General features: G+C 43.7%; 2 protein-coding genes across 6 annotated transcripts; one reads left to right on the forward strand and one right to left on the reverse strand.

Annotated features, from left to right (window-relative positions):
- Positions 1–703: 703 nt before the first annotated feature.
- Positions 704–7786, forward strand: LOC123050981 (uncharacterized). 2 transcript variants are annotated; one of them, XM_044473706.1, is made up of 8 exons: positions 704–1001; positions 1859–1997; positions 2090–2157; positions 2671–3078; positions 3218–4279; positions 5450–5662; positions 6637–6825; positions 7377–7786. In XM_044473706.1, exons 2-8 carry the CDS (start codon positions 1859–1861, stop codon positions 7428–7430), a joined length of 2133 nt encoding a protein of 710 aa, XP_044329641.1. In that variant the 5' UTR covers positions 704–1001; the 3' UTR covers positions 7431–7786. The 2 variants fall into 2 exon arrangements, with proteins under 2 accessions (XP_044329641.1, XP_044329640.1); XM_044473705.1 differs by lacking the exon at positions 704–1001 and adding an exon at positions 1504–1567.
- Positions 7787–9720: 1934 nt separating this feature from the next.
- Positions 9721–13744, reverse strand: LOC123050982 (uncharacterized). 4 transcript variants are annotated; one of them, XM_044473708.1, is made up of 4 exons: positions 13498–13744; positions 12963–13044; positions 10176–11314; positions 9721–10091 (listed from the first exon to the last, which is right to left on the reverse strand). In XM_044473708.1, exon 3 carries the CDS (start codon positions 11311–11313, stop codon positions 10192–10194), a length of 1122 nt encoding a protein of 373 aa, XP_044329643.1. In that variant the 5' UTR covers position 11314; positions 12963–13044; positions 13498–13744; the 3' UTR covers positions 9721–10091; positions 10176–10191. The 4 variants fall into 4 exon arrangements, with proteins under 4 accessions (XP_044329643.1, XP_044329642.1, XP_044329645.1 ...); XM_044473707.1 differs by having other exon boundaries at positions 10176–11319; XM_044473710.1 differs by having other exon boundaries at positions 13351–13730.
- Positions 13745–14721: the final 977 nt, after the last annotated feature.

The following is a 14721-nucleotide window of genomic DNA, read 5'->3' on the forward strand; positions in this document are numbered from 1 at the left end:
GGTAAAATTGTAATTAACTTCTTTTTTAGAATCAACTGGGATTAAATAGACATGCTAAGTCCCTACCCCTATTAGAGCAGCGAATTACATGCAAACTATCATTTGGGTCCAACACCGACGCACGAAAAAAACGAATCGAGCCAGCTCGTTTTGTCTTGTCTCACTCGACTCCCCTTCAAACGTCTGACGCCGGCCTCTCGCCTCGCCATATATAGTTCTCCATCCCGCCTCTCCCTCGACCCCCTGTCGGCCGCTGCACCGTCAAATCGCCAAGAATCAAAAACGCGGTGGAGGTTGAGAAGGTTGGGAAGGAGTAGGCCCAGCTTGTCATGATTTGCTTCATCCATGCATGATCCCCCTTGTGGAGTGAAGTGGAATGTTAAAGATACAAAAGTGAATCGTAGGATCTCGTCTTACCCCTCGGCTGGCTAGAGCAAAACAAGCAACCGATTGAGCAGCTAGCGCGAAAGCCGTTGCGCGTTAGCGCATCCGCTTTCTTGCTAGACTGCAAATCTTTTCTTTCCTGTTTCCGTGGTCTCTTAAAAGGCATTGGTCACCTTAAAAAAAAAAAGGGAAGTCTAGCGTGCTTCTTTATACCCAGAGAACGACCCGGCCCGGTCCAGTAGATGATGATGGTTGGCTTTCCTCTGCTGCACGACCGCCGAGGGTCGTGTGGGCGGGCCGGGCCGGGCCCGAGTAGCGCAGGAAGGGTAACCGAAGCTCGGCGAGGGAGGCGCACGCACGCACTCTCCGCTCGCTCCCACTCTTCCCTTCTTCCTCGCCTCCGTCCGTCCCGTCTTATCGGCCCCTCCCCAAATCCCTCCTCCCTTCCCCAAACAAATCCATCCCCCCGGCGACATCTCCCGCAAGCTGAGACCAGGCGCCGTGCGTGCATCCCTCGGCGCGGCGGTCCCTCTCCTCTTCTTCCGCTGGCGCTGGCACTGGGCTAGCACGGAGTGGGGATCGATCGGCCGCCGGCCTCTCCGTCCCCTCGCCCACAGGTACGCCGGATCGTGCTGGCCCGTCCCCCTTTTTTTCTCCACCAGTTCCCGCCGCGCGGCCGCCTTTTCTTCTTCTTCTTTCCTTTTATGTCTATATATCCAATCCAATCCAATGCGTCCGGCCGGCGGTTTCCCCCGCCCCGCCCCCGAATCCGTCCGTCCGTCCTAGGGTTCCGTGCCAGGCGCGGCTTGTTTTTTTTTCCTCATCAAGTCCCCCCCAGCACTGTGTGCGCGTGCTGATCGAGACGGACGGTCAGGCCGGGCGACGGCCGCCGGGAATGCGTGCGGCCAAGAAAGACTCCAATGTTCGTCTTCCGGCGGGGTCAGATTTTGTCCGCGGCAGTGTGGATCGATTCACTCACTCACTGACCCACTGGCTGGATGGATGGCTGATGGTCTTTATCGGTACTACTAGAATATCTGCCCCGTGTCTGTCAGGGTTTGGTCTTATTAAAAACATCCATCTACCTGTACCAGGGGGTGCCATCTGATGGCTGCTTGATGCCACCTTTATGAATGAATGAATGAATGTGGCATCTTCTTAGATAGATCCACCTGATGACCAGGTGAGGTGATGATGACTGTTGTATACTAGCAAAACAAACCAGAAGCATTTGCCTGCATCCTGCATGTAATGTGTGTCAAGTTATGCGCATGCACACGGCCGTCCGTCGTCAGGGATTTTTTTTACAAGTACAAGCAAATGATCCAAGGATATGTAGCTGTTGTGACATGCTGAGTACTTCACCCTTGAACTGGCCATTTGCAGCACTTCACAAATGAACCAGGACTTCATAGTGTTATCCAATGATACATGCATCAGTTCTTGCATTTACTAAGCCGCATTTGTTTGGCAGATGAAGGAAGCCTTTGATCCGCCCGCCTCGGCGGCAGCAGCAACGCCAGAAGCAGATAACGGCGCCTCCATCTTCACGAGGAAAAACATTTGGAGTGATGCGGCTGCCGAGGGAGACGACGATTCCTCGCCTTGGCCGTGTATGTGTACCGGTTATAATCTGATCAAGTCTCTAGGCAACCTTTCGGCTCTTGGTTCTTATTTTGCTGTCAATTCCTTTCTCATCCTGCAGGGGACGGTGTGAAGAGTGAAGAGGATGCCGATTTTCTTTCTCATGCAAACAGGGCTTTGTCGTTTCTGGTATGAGTGTATACCCTTTGTTGTTTACTCGTACATTTTTACAGCACTGTCTATTTTATAAAAAAAATGAATCAAACACTACCTCTTCTCTAATTTGGGTTCTATTTTTCTGAACTAAAAATATTTGCTATAGTCCAACTGACTAGATAAATATATTGAATCTTTAATTACTCAAGCATAACACACCCAGGGACATTGTATTTATTACCAAGATTATTTGACATTTCAGCTTGTTGTCAGTATGATATGAACACTCAGTTTAATTCAGGAGCGGAATATGCATTCACATTCTCATGGGTCTTTTAAGTGCGAGATGTTGCTGCATTTTATGCATGTGCTCAGATGTGCCATTGTTTAACATAGCACAATGAATAGAGTTATTGTTCACTTGTTCGACAAGTATGTGCAAAGTAAAGTATGTTTTAATGAAGCCATGCACTTTGTGAATAACATGCTCTATATTACACTGGATGGTTTTGTTTACCGAGATTCAAACAACTCCTCCCTTCTCAGGATTATGAAGCAGAGTCTTCGGAGTGCAAGTATGCTACTGACATTGGGTCACATGTATATCCCAAGGAAGCAATGTCACCACAAAGTGAATATGATAGGCAGCGCCCTTACCTTCCTTTATCGAGCTGTTCTTGGGATTCTTCTTCATCACTGGAAGCGATGTCAGGCAATCGAGATGCATCAGGTCATGTAATGGCAAAAGGCGGAACCAAAAGTGATATCTTTGCGCCAAGGCATGATTATCTTGCGTCATGTCCTACTACTGGTCCTCACATGAGAAGATCGTATACTGAAGCAGCTAAAGTTGATTGTAGCTTCGATTGTCACTCAGAGCAGCACTACAAAGGATTGGATCGATTTACTCCCTTCGCAAACTGCAATGGTCAATCTATTGAATGCCGCAGTGAGGTATATCTTTGGACCATTAGTTGCACTGGAAAGCAAAGATTACATGCATATATTGTTGTGTATCTGACATATGTAGTAAACAGTCAAAACCTTTTTGTGTATAGATATATCCCTTGTTGACGAATTCTCATTGATACAGATAGCTGATATGCCCAGAGGGGGCCGCTGTGTTGACGAGGCTACTTCGTTTTCAAGTCGATGGTGCTTCGAAAATGGGGGCCGGGGCTCTTCACTACCTGGAGGGCTGACATATGGCGATGAGATCCCTTCTCTGTCTAGTCGGAGGTGTAATGGCAGTGGGGTGCTTTCACGCTCAAGCCAATGGCATTATGGTGCTGAAATTTCCTCGCTCTCAAGTAGGCAAGGTTATGGCGATGAAATCCCTTCTCTGTCTAATCAGAAGTTTAATGGCATTTCACGCTCAAATCATTGGAACTACAGTGCTGAAATCCCCTCCCTCTCACGTAGACAGAGTTATCGTGATGAGATCCCTTCTCTGTCTTCTCAAAAGTCTAATGGCATTTCATACCCAAGACAGTGGCAGCAGTATGGTGCAGACATCCCCTCGTTCTCAAGTAGACAAGGTTATGGTGAGGAGGTTCCAACAATGTCTCACCATTGGCGCTGCCGAGATAAGATACCTTTGTATTCTGGTCAGAGGTGCCATGATGCTGAGGCACGTCGATTATCAAGCTACCAGCAAGGTCCTTTTCGTGGGAACAGGCAGCCAAGAGACAGTTTTGCCCATGGTATTGTTAGTAATCAGCAAGTCAAGATGACTGCAACCAGACATACTGGCACAAGACCACGGGTGTCTAATAGAGTTGTAAACAGCACTAGCAACTACAGAAATGGCAGGAGGGATAACCCACCGAGAAATTCTGAGGAAATAAGGGACCAAGTCTGTGGTCCCCGTGCAAGCAAAGTGAATAACACATCAACACCGACTGCGAAGAAAGATATCTTGAGCCCATTGGTCCGTAGAGACCAATTTAACAAATCAGACTTTTCAATTCAGTATGAACAGGCCAAGTTCTTCATGATAAAGTCATATAGTGAAGATGATATTCATAAAGGTATCAAATACAATGTTTGGGCAAGTACACCAAATGGGAACAGTAAGCTGGATACCGCTTTCCATGATGCCCAGATTTTAATGAAGGAAAAGGGTACAAAATGTCCTGTCTTCCTCTTGTTTTCGGTGAGTAATATTTAAAGGCCCTTCTTCTAATTGTTTATTATTTTCCACTTCAGAGCAGCAAAAGCATTTAAGTGCCCTGGTATCACATAACTTATATGTTCAACTGAGATAATCAAGCAAGACTAGTAGTTAATGATAGCCTATTTCACTATTAAGATTTACTTCCTCTGTAAACAATTCTAAGACGCTTTTTGTAGGCTAGTTTAGCCTACAAAAATGTCTTATATTTTGGTTCGGAGGTAATACTTACTAGTGTGATGTTTATATGCATTCTACCCTTTGTTTTGTTTGTTCAGTAGGCTTATTATATCAAATATGTGCTGTATTTCCAGTTCCTGAAGTCAAATTTCCCTGAAATGTGCCCTCCACAGGCTTGCCATCAGATTGGTGGCTCCTTTGATTCAAAGGATTTTCATAGGAATTTTGGAGGATTAGAATCCTAGGAATTTTTCCTATGTTGGTTCTTTGATTCATAGGATTGAATCCTATATGAATTTTTCCTAAGGATTTCTAGCATCCACTCAAACCTCTGAAAGAATCCTTTGTTTTTCCTATGATGCAATCAAACAAACTGATAGGAGCTGGGATCCTACCAGGTCTAGCTCGTAGGTTGTAGGGGTGGAAGGGGGCTTGGCGAGGAGGAGGGCGAGGTCGCCGGCGCTGGGGCGCCGTCGTCACGTGTGCGAGAGAGAGGGAGAGCAGGGTGCGGCGGCTAGGGTTAGGTCTCCCGGCTCCCTTCGGGAAGCCGAGCAAATATGATTGCTTCTGCTTAATCTCAAAACGGGTCCTTACATGAGTTTATATAATCTCCAAATACGATAACTGGGCTAAGCCCCTAATAACGATAAGATAACTGGGCCAGGCCCCTAACTGCCTGGGCTGTAGTATATGCCGGTCATAACACAAACCAAAACCCTGTAGGATTGAGATGAGCATGACATTCTAATCCTATGTTTTTCATATTCCTGTGTTTTTAGAATCCTGCGAATCAAAGAGGCCCTGAGCAATGATTTTATCCAAAGCAGATGCATTTAATTCACTGATGCTCCTCACTATTTTCGAATGAAACGATGAAATATATCGTTCGTTGTAATGCTGCTGTACGAACTGTTTTTTCTTTTTCTTTTTTGAGACAGGTGTTTCAACCTTTCATTGTATTCTCTGTTTCAGGTTAATACCAGTGGGCAGTTTGTAGGATTGGCTGAGATGTTAGGTCCTGTTGATTTCAAGAAGACCATGGACTTCTGGCAACAAAATAAATGGAATGGCTTTTTCCCTGTTGTTTGGCACATTGTAAAGGACATTCCAAATAGGCTCTTCAAACATATCACTCTAGAAAATAATGACAACAGACCTGTTACATTCAGCAGGGACACTCAAGAGGTACCATGATTCGCCTTTCTTGTTCTGCACCGTAAATTTTTTCGAAAGAAATAATTGTTCAAGAAAAAGTTGCTACTTTGGGTGGTTCAGAGTAGCAGGATTATGTAAATTCCTCCTGTGAACAAAGGTGCTACTCCTATGCGATTATCAGTATATTACTTGGATCCATCTAACATGCTACTAGTTGCATAGCGCTAACACTACTGCCTTTCCTTTGTCATTTACACGGCCACTTCTCTCTTTCCTGACTTTGTGTTTCTTCTAAAAAATAACACGAGCGATTTTCTAGTGCAGGTATAGTAAAGTAGCAGAATCCTAGTAGAACTACATGGATCTATTTTGTTTTCTTTTGCTAGGTTGAAATGTTATCTCCTATGCCGTGCATCCATTTCACATTCTATTTGAACTCCTCAGTTCCAAATGCCAAGTACTATTGTGTTCAACACAACAAGCATATCAAAATAAATCAATATTGCATATGTATTGGCCTGTTGGCGGTAAATGATAAATTTAGTTCTTAACTGCAAAGAATGTGCAGCCGAGTAGCAACTAATATTCATATGTGCAGCTGAGTAGCAACTAATATTCAGTTAGGAGATGCAACTATGGAGTTTGGACAAATAATTTTAGTTCAACCTCTCACCTACGACCTTTCAAACTTAAAAAGTGTCTGCAAGTTTAAAAAGGGTAAAATATCGAAATCCACTGATAATTCCTGATAACTCATCACGCCATACACCAGAGACACCTTGGATATCGGTGCAGTGCCGCAGTGGAGATTAGTAGCAATCTAGCTGCAAATAATTGCACATGGGAACGCGTGCAGTTTACTGCTTTCTTATGTTTGTATTTGTCGATAAATCGACTAATATCAAGTTTATTTCTTGTCATATGCTTTGTTGCAACTTAACTTCAGGTTCTCATTGTACATATTTTCTCTTCTTTTCATCTTATCCTTTATTTCTTCTATGTAGATTGGCTTGCCCCAGGGTCTGGAAGTGTTGAAAATTTTCAAGGCTTATCGCCATGGAACATCAATTCTGGATGACTTTGACTTCTATGAAGAAAAGGAAAACACTCGCTGTGCACGCAAGGGAATAAATGCAGACTCGTTACATGAAGCCAGACTATCGTACTTTGGAACAGATGACTTGAAATCAATGGTATGCACATCTTTTTCTTTACAGTAGTGTGGTAAGCTACTAAGTAATACTTGTATGGATGGAGACATTGAAAGAGTAATATTTTGCTGTCCTGTTATTTTAAGAGAACCATGGGCATTTTGTGAACGTTTTGACTGTAGCTGTTCTTCAGATATACTCCCTCCGTCCCAGAATAAGTGTCTCACTTATTTTGGGACGGAGGGAGTATGTAGCAACCGGCAAATATCTAAAAAACGATGTAGAACCCGAGAACATGCACATATATTCCCTAAGAGAGCGGTTGTTATTTAATTGCTGTCAGTCAATATTCAGAAAGTTCAGGCTAATGTTGTCGTCTGCACCATCTCAATCCAGTATGTGTATTATTGATGATCCATCAATTCTAGTAACATACAAGCTACAGTATGAAAGGTTGAAATATAATGTATGGTGATCCCCCCACCCCCGCGGAAACTGTCTAGTTGCTGCGGTCGTTTACAGTGAACCCGAACCCTGCAGCTGCATTGCATTGTCATGCCATATTTCCTGACCATGCCTGTTTCTGTGCGCAGGGAGACATCGAGGCGAACATGGAGAGCCTGAACCTCCACGAGCCTTGGGACTAATCCGGATGGTTCTTCACCATGTCGCAAAAAATTAACGAGCCATTGACGCGGTCGAACGAGAAACGTTTGATCCGACGAGTGGGCGCTACTACACAAGTTAACCTGAAATATGCTATAGAATGTTTGTACTTTGTATGGACCATATATAGTTTGCCGGTAAACACATCCATATATATCTAGTTTCGGTCGTCGGGGTAAGATAGTTTTACAAATCGGTACAACAATCTTATGGTGACTGCCATGTGTGTCCGTTTGGTTGGTTGTATGTGGCTGATGGAATATTTTGGTTGACAAGAAGGATTGAACCAGCAAATGATATCTAAGGCTGCACGTAGCATGCCTGTTAGGGTTTATCATTTTCTGTGAGCTTATTTTCCTTGCCATGTTTGCTAAAGGGAAAATATACGTAGTACCCGGCAAATAATTCATGGAGGAGTGCGTGAAAATTTGCAAATAAGAACAATTTATGATGAATTGTCAAGCTAAAAGGATCAAATATATTACTGATCATGCTTCGGTATATAGGCAAAACTTGGCATGTGTTTACATATCATCAATTTAACCAATGGTTTGTCTATTATATTGTATGAAAGGTACTCCCTCCGTTCCAAAATAGATGACCCAACTTTGTACTAAAGTTAGTACAAAGTTGAGTCATCTATTTCGGAACGGAGGGAGTATATAATTGAATTCATATTTGAAGAAAGTATTTGATGGTGTACTGGTTATTAATATATATTTCAGTTTTTTTTTGTCAAACTAATGATCTAAAAATACGGCTGGGTCTTCTGTTCTGACAGGAAGGGAGTATCTAAAATATTTGAAGTTCTAGACTCCTTCAAGTTTGACAAGTCTATAGAAAAATTTAGTAATATCTATAACACGAAGTATATATAATATGATGAATTTAGTGTAACTAATTTGGTGTTGTAGATGTTTGTATATTTTTCTATAAACATGATTAAATTTAAAGAAGTTTATCTTATGACAAAACTAAAACTTTAAATATTTTGGAATGGAGGGATTAAATATTTTGCAACATAGGAAGTATATGTTAGAGGCCCATTTTTAAAACGTGCTTCCATTTTTGGCCCCAAAAAAGAAATTCTTCCCTATTTGATCCTACCAGTTGCTTGTTTCCTATGACATTTCCGTCCATTTTTGCCACTACCAATGTTAAATGTGATGTGAAAAACCATTTTACCATTAGTGCACTATGTGACATACTAACACGTACTGGCACAAAGTGAAATTAGTTGCACATATTTCAAATGTAAGTGTTAAATAGGGAACAAAATTACTAATAGTGTCAAATTGGGAAGAAATATTTTTCTATAGGCCAAATAGGGAAGCACATTTTTAAAAAAGGTCAACTAAGGCGGAGTATCTACTCCCGAGCTCAAATGCTCTCTAATGAGCAATAAAATCGAAAAATAATAGTAAAATAATTTCAAAGAATCTGAACATTTTTGGTGCAAACTTTGACTAATGTTTTGTGTGCTTGCAAAAATTTATCAGAAGATGACATTTCTGGATGTCGTTGTAAAGAAAACAAAATCGACGCTCCAAAAATGCTATTTTTGAAAGCATTTTAGAGTGCTCCTTTTTTTTGCCAAGACTTCCACGAATGTGTTTTTTGAAGTTTGCACCAACAAAATTATATAAGTTTTAATTTTTTTCCTAGAATTTACTGTTCATCCGGAGCTCAGAGTAGGAAGAGGACTTTCGCAAGTAGAGACCGGAGCAGGGTCAACCTCTATTTTCCAAATAGGCAAAATAACAGAACAGGCAGGGAAAGTCAGCTCCCGAGCTCAAATATGAACAGGAAAATTAGAAAGGAAAAAAGAGAAAACAGTCAAGAAATTCTGAATTTTTTTCTGTGCAAACATTGACAAAAGTTTTACGTGCCCACGAAATTTCATCTTGAAAAGACATTCGTGGAAGTCGTGGCAAAAAAAAGAACACTCCAAAATGCTTTCGAAAATAACACTTTTGGAGCATCAGTTTGTTTTCTTTGCCATGACTTCCAAGAATGTGATTTCAAGATGAGATTTCATGAGCACGTAAAACTTTTGTCGATGTTTTCACCAAAAAAAAATTCAGAATTTTATTCATTTATTTATTGATTTTTTCCCCGATTTTAGACCGAGCTCAAAACTCCACTTCCGGCAGGCAGAGCATAATCCTGCAAGGGTTCCAATAGAATGAAAAGAGACAACCATCAGCCAACAACACTAGGCACTCCAAAGATTTGTGACAGGAGACCATGGAGCGCGATAACCGGAACAGATAGAACAACCAGCATAACACATAAAACCATCAGGGCCAAATGCAATCCCTACCAGCTTCAATTGAACAAAGATACCAAGTGCAAGACAGTACATGCACGAATTCAGTAAATGGTACTAGCTTCCAACACTATATATACAATAGATACGGATATAGGTAACGCGCTGAGCAAACAACGCGAGGTGCATTGAGAGCAGCTTCGGTCACAACAGCGAGCGAGCACATGTTCCAGCATATGCCCTGAGGATGGCCATGCCTTGTGCGGTCAACCATCCAACCCTTTAAACGCGACACGGTTGACTTGGATCTTCCAGTGCAAGGATCCGTGCTGCACTTTAGGCATTCGAAGCAGCACGTCACCCAGCGCCCTGGCTGGAATGGCAAAAGATCACGCGCAAGGGGTCATCGCTAATTCACGGGGTAAAGAACTTCATGGTGGATGAAGGATTTAGTTACCATGGTCGCCCACGCGTCAGCGCCGCTCCTCCGACCTTGACCTCACAAACCTCCTGCGAGTCCTGGGCCTCTGAACCTCCTCGTCTAGGCTATCCTCGTCCTCATCATCGTCGTCGTCATATTGGAGGCCTAGCAAGTTCTCTCCCCACAGATAGCGGCGCCTCTGCCTTCTCAGGGCCCTTGATGAGGATCTTGGCTCATCTCCTGATCTCAGCGGACCACTGTTCATCATATGGAATAGAAAGAACGTCGTCAACAGAGACCCGCTTCGCTCACTTGGCCCACCGTCTTCACGCTCGTCTGCACTTGGCCCACCTTCAATGACGTAATCTCCAAGCACAACTGACCCAGGCATAGCCGACCTGATTGCGCTCATTATGTCACCATACTCCCGCTGGTTCTCCAGGCGGTGCCATGCGCGTCGCCTTGACGGGTCCACATCAGCAGGCCTGGTAGTGGGGTGCACCCTCCTGGCATGTCTACGGAGCGCACCATAGGTACCAGAAAATGCGCATGCTTCCCGCGAGCAGCTTCTTGGCTTCTCGTCCAAGTACTGTCTGGCATCTTTGATGATCTCCCAGCCCTTCACAGCACCCCTACACAGTGGGCACATCAATTCATTCGAGTTGGATGCCTCAGCTGACTCAACTTGCCCAGTCACTTGTCCCATAAGAGCTTCCAATGTTACTGGACCTTGATTATAGTTAGTTCCTTCTTGCTGTCCAGATACGGCTGCAGGGCTACGGACATGTTCATGACTGAGATTTTCACGGAATTCAGGTACATCTATTAACAGCCTGGGGCTCCCTCTACTGGGACCGAGACGGGATCTCTCTGAAACATTTTGGTTACTTGTATCTCCAGGCAAGGAAGAGCTTGGCTGTGATGAACTGTCCATGCGGTTCACTTTCATTTTCCTGAATCTGTCTAGGCAATTTGAGTGTCTATAGCTTGTATCACAGATGTAGGATCTGCATCCTTTGTCATGAGAACTGCACAACAGAAGCACAGCATTGTGAGGATGGTCCATGCAAATTGGACACCGAGCATCATCCCATTCCTTGTGCAGTGCAGCCATCTCGGCATCTGCGCTTGGCATCCTGAACAACTTCTTCTCTGGATTTGGCATCTTGGACATGCTGTTCTGGGACCAATTAGAAGAACATAACTAGTCAATTTAACATCGAAACATATCTAGGAATGATTACATCTTTACTGAGTCTAATTATTCGAGATATATACACAAGACTCAGAAAATGTTGAAAGCAGAAAGGCAGCCAAAGGGAAAAAAACTTATGTTAACCAGCTTCAACAGTGAAGGTACGAAATTGATTTATATGTTTTCTGCTCATCCAAGTTATCAATAAACTAACAAGTTTGAGCTTCAGTCAATGCGGTCCAAGTTATATATAAAATTTACATACAGTTAAGATTTCAATCAATTAAGATAATTAATTTGCACCTTGCAGATATTGAATCTAACTATCCAATTGATTCATATGTTCAACCAACAGCAATCATATTACACTAACCAGAGCGGTGAAATAAACTCTTAACAAGAACTGATGAGATTAATACAAGAGACTAGATGATTTGATATATCCTAGCCCCCTGTTATGTCCAAGACCTGTATAATTAGGTGCTCCGGTTCAATATATGTCCTAGTCTGATGAAGTGGCAGCACAAACTACATGTGCAAAAGCACTGAAAGGTGTAATTGCAATCATGTTATTTGAACTTATTTATCCTTGTTTTAGTAACTCATCGTATGATCTTCAAATAAGTAAAGGAAACGGTTGATAAGATTCCGTTCACCTTAAAATACTACTCCTCCGTCCAGAAATACTTGTCATCAAAATGGATAAAAGGCGATGTATCTAGACGTATTTTAGTTCTAGATACATCTCTTTTTATTCATTTTGATGACAAGTATTTTCGGACGGAGGGAGTATTACCTCCGTCCCGAATTAGTTGTCTCAGATTTGTCTAGATACGGATGTATAAGTGTCTAGATACATCCGTATCTAGACAAATTTGAGACAACTAATTCGGGACGGAGGGAGTAGTAGTAATTAGTAAATTATAAGATATATCATCAGAAAGTTATAAAAGTTATCCATGTCCAATACTAGGACAAACGATGTAGATAATTTTAACCATATACAGCATGTTTACCTTAAAAAACATAAACAACATTTTTCATTTGCCGAAGTAACATAACAGTATTCTTTATATTACTTTGCAATAGTGAATGGAACAGTACATCTTTCACCAGCAGCACCAAAAAAACTGATTGAAATGATAACGGCTGAGACCCATGCTACAGTTCACACGACAATGTCAGAATTCTCAACAAACATGTTTCCCTAATCACCCACACACCAATGCTAGCTTTCTCAACAGACTCATATCATTCGTACTAAGACTAGCAAGTACTATCTCCAATATTCACATCAAGCACAGCCTGTATGATGTACCATCACCTGCTTAAAATTTTTGACCCAGTGGAACAGATCAAGGAGCTGGAGTACCTTAAAATGAATCAAGACATACAATAAATACATAGCATTATTGCAAAACTATCCCTAGTGCTACTCAATTACATTATGCAGCACGGCATGATCTTTGCATCCACCGGAACAAGCTGGTTGAGACCTATGATGTGTTGACACTTCAAAATAGCACTAATCATGATCGAAGCTGTGCTCATAGCATTACTGAATTCACCCAGGTGCAGCTGGACATGCACAACAGCTGTATACAATTCATTCATTTTGAAGTTCTCACCTGGGCTCAATCTTGAAGAACACCCAAACAGGCAATCCGAAACCTTTGCGGAAAGCGCTCAACTCAGACTCCGGCGCCGATCCTGTATTTGCATTGCACAATGAAAAAGGTTTGTCATCCATGGTTACAGATGCTCAAACAAACTTAAATCTCGCATGGCTTTCCCACTAATCGGCACGCATTTTCTTTGAATTAATGTCCCCCCTTCTAAAGTGTCAGATTTATTTTTCTTCAACTTGCAGCAAATGACTGCACATCAGGTTCTTCGTTTACCACTTTTAGCGAGCACATGGAGATGATCCAACAACAACAAAAAAGTCCCGATCTATCTCCATGGAACCCTAACACCTCAATAACCCCCGTCCCATGCTACCAAAAAATCCCCAACCTTATCCCGGGGAGAACGAGGCGGCGATTCCAAGGCCATGGAGGTCGCGGAATCGCCCAGATCCACGGGCAGATCTGGACGCCGGGCACCGATTTGCGCCGGTTTAGTTTGGGATTAAGCAACCGCCGGACAGCCAAGGGGCCATACCTCAAATAGTAACCGCCCAAGGCTGCGGGCGGAGACGGCGATGGGGGTTAGGACGGGGACGGCGACGCGGGCGAGGGGCGGAGGGGTGAGTGGCCGGCGGCGAGGCTAGGCCACGCCGCGGCGGCCGGATTGGATTGGATTGGAGGCTTGGGTAGGTCAGGACTCAGGACGACTCTGGAGAGGGGGAGAGGAAGAGGAGTGAAAGGCCCCGTCTTTCCTTTGCTCCGGAGACGGCGGTTTTTGTTCTATGCGAAAAGCTTCGATTTTTATCTTTGAACCCTTCGAAAAGCTCCAACTTTGTATGTCATCTTTGTTTGGGTGGATGGATGGATGTGGATGGATTGCATTGAAAAAAGGCCCTCATGAAAGATGCAATGTTGCGTACAAGTTTGTGTATGTGTTGTGCACCTCTTACGGTGACATGGGTTTAGTAGGAAAGGAGAAAATAACTGAGTTATGAATCTAGAATTTTGCGATTTGGTGGGGAGGAGATTGGCGATGTTGACCCCACCGACAAGCGCCGACCGAAAATAGGAAACGATCCAACTCCACCGATCGAAACCGTCGATGTGTCTCCTCTTCTAACCGGAGCGCGGCCTCGACCTAGACGTTGAAAGAGGCCCAGATGCGATGAGCCGGCACAACCAACATGGATGACGAGGGACCAAGGAGGTGAGGCCATCGACCAGCGGGCAGGAGGTGGGGGGATGGCTATAAGGCGACGATGACAACTACTACGACGGTGTTGTCCGCCTCTTTCGTTGACGTGGGTTTATAGAAAAGGAAAAGGAACCCAAGATGAATCTGTAGTTTTGCGATTCGGTGGGGAGGAACCGACAATTCTGATCCTGCTGAAAGACTTCGGCCAAAAATAGGAAATGATTCAACTCCACCGATTGAAACCGTCGCTGCGTCCAACACCGCCGACGCCACTCAATCGTGTGGTGGAGAGCGCGTCTCCTTTCTAACCGGAATGCAACCTCAACCTAGATGTTGAAAGAGGCCCAGATGCGACGAGCCGGCACAACCAACATGGATGACGAGGGACTAAGGAGGCGAGGCCATCGACCAGAGGGCGGGAGGTGAGGGGATGGCTATAAGGCGATGGTGACGACTACTACGACGGTGTTGTGCACCTCTTCCGTTGACATGGGTTTATATGGAAGGAAAAATAACGAGGGATGAATCTATAATTTTGCAATTCGGTGGGGAGGAAACCAGCAA

Source organism: Triticum aestivum, chromosome 2D (assembly GCF_018294505.1).
Source record: "Triticum aestivum cultivar Chinese Spring chromosome 2D, IWGSC CS RefSeq v2.1, whole genome shotgun sequence".
NCBI lineage: Eukaryota > Viridiplantae > Streptophyta > Magnoliopsida > Poales > Poaceae > Triticum > Triticum aestivum.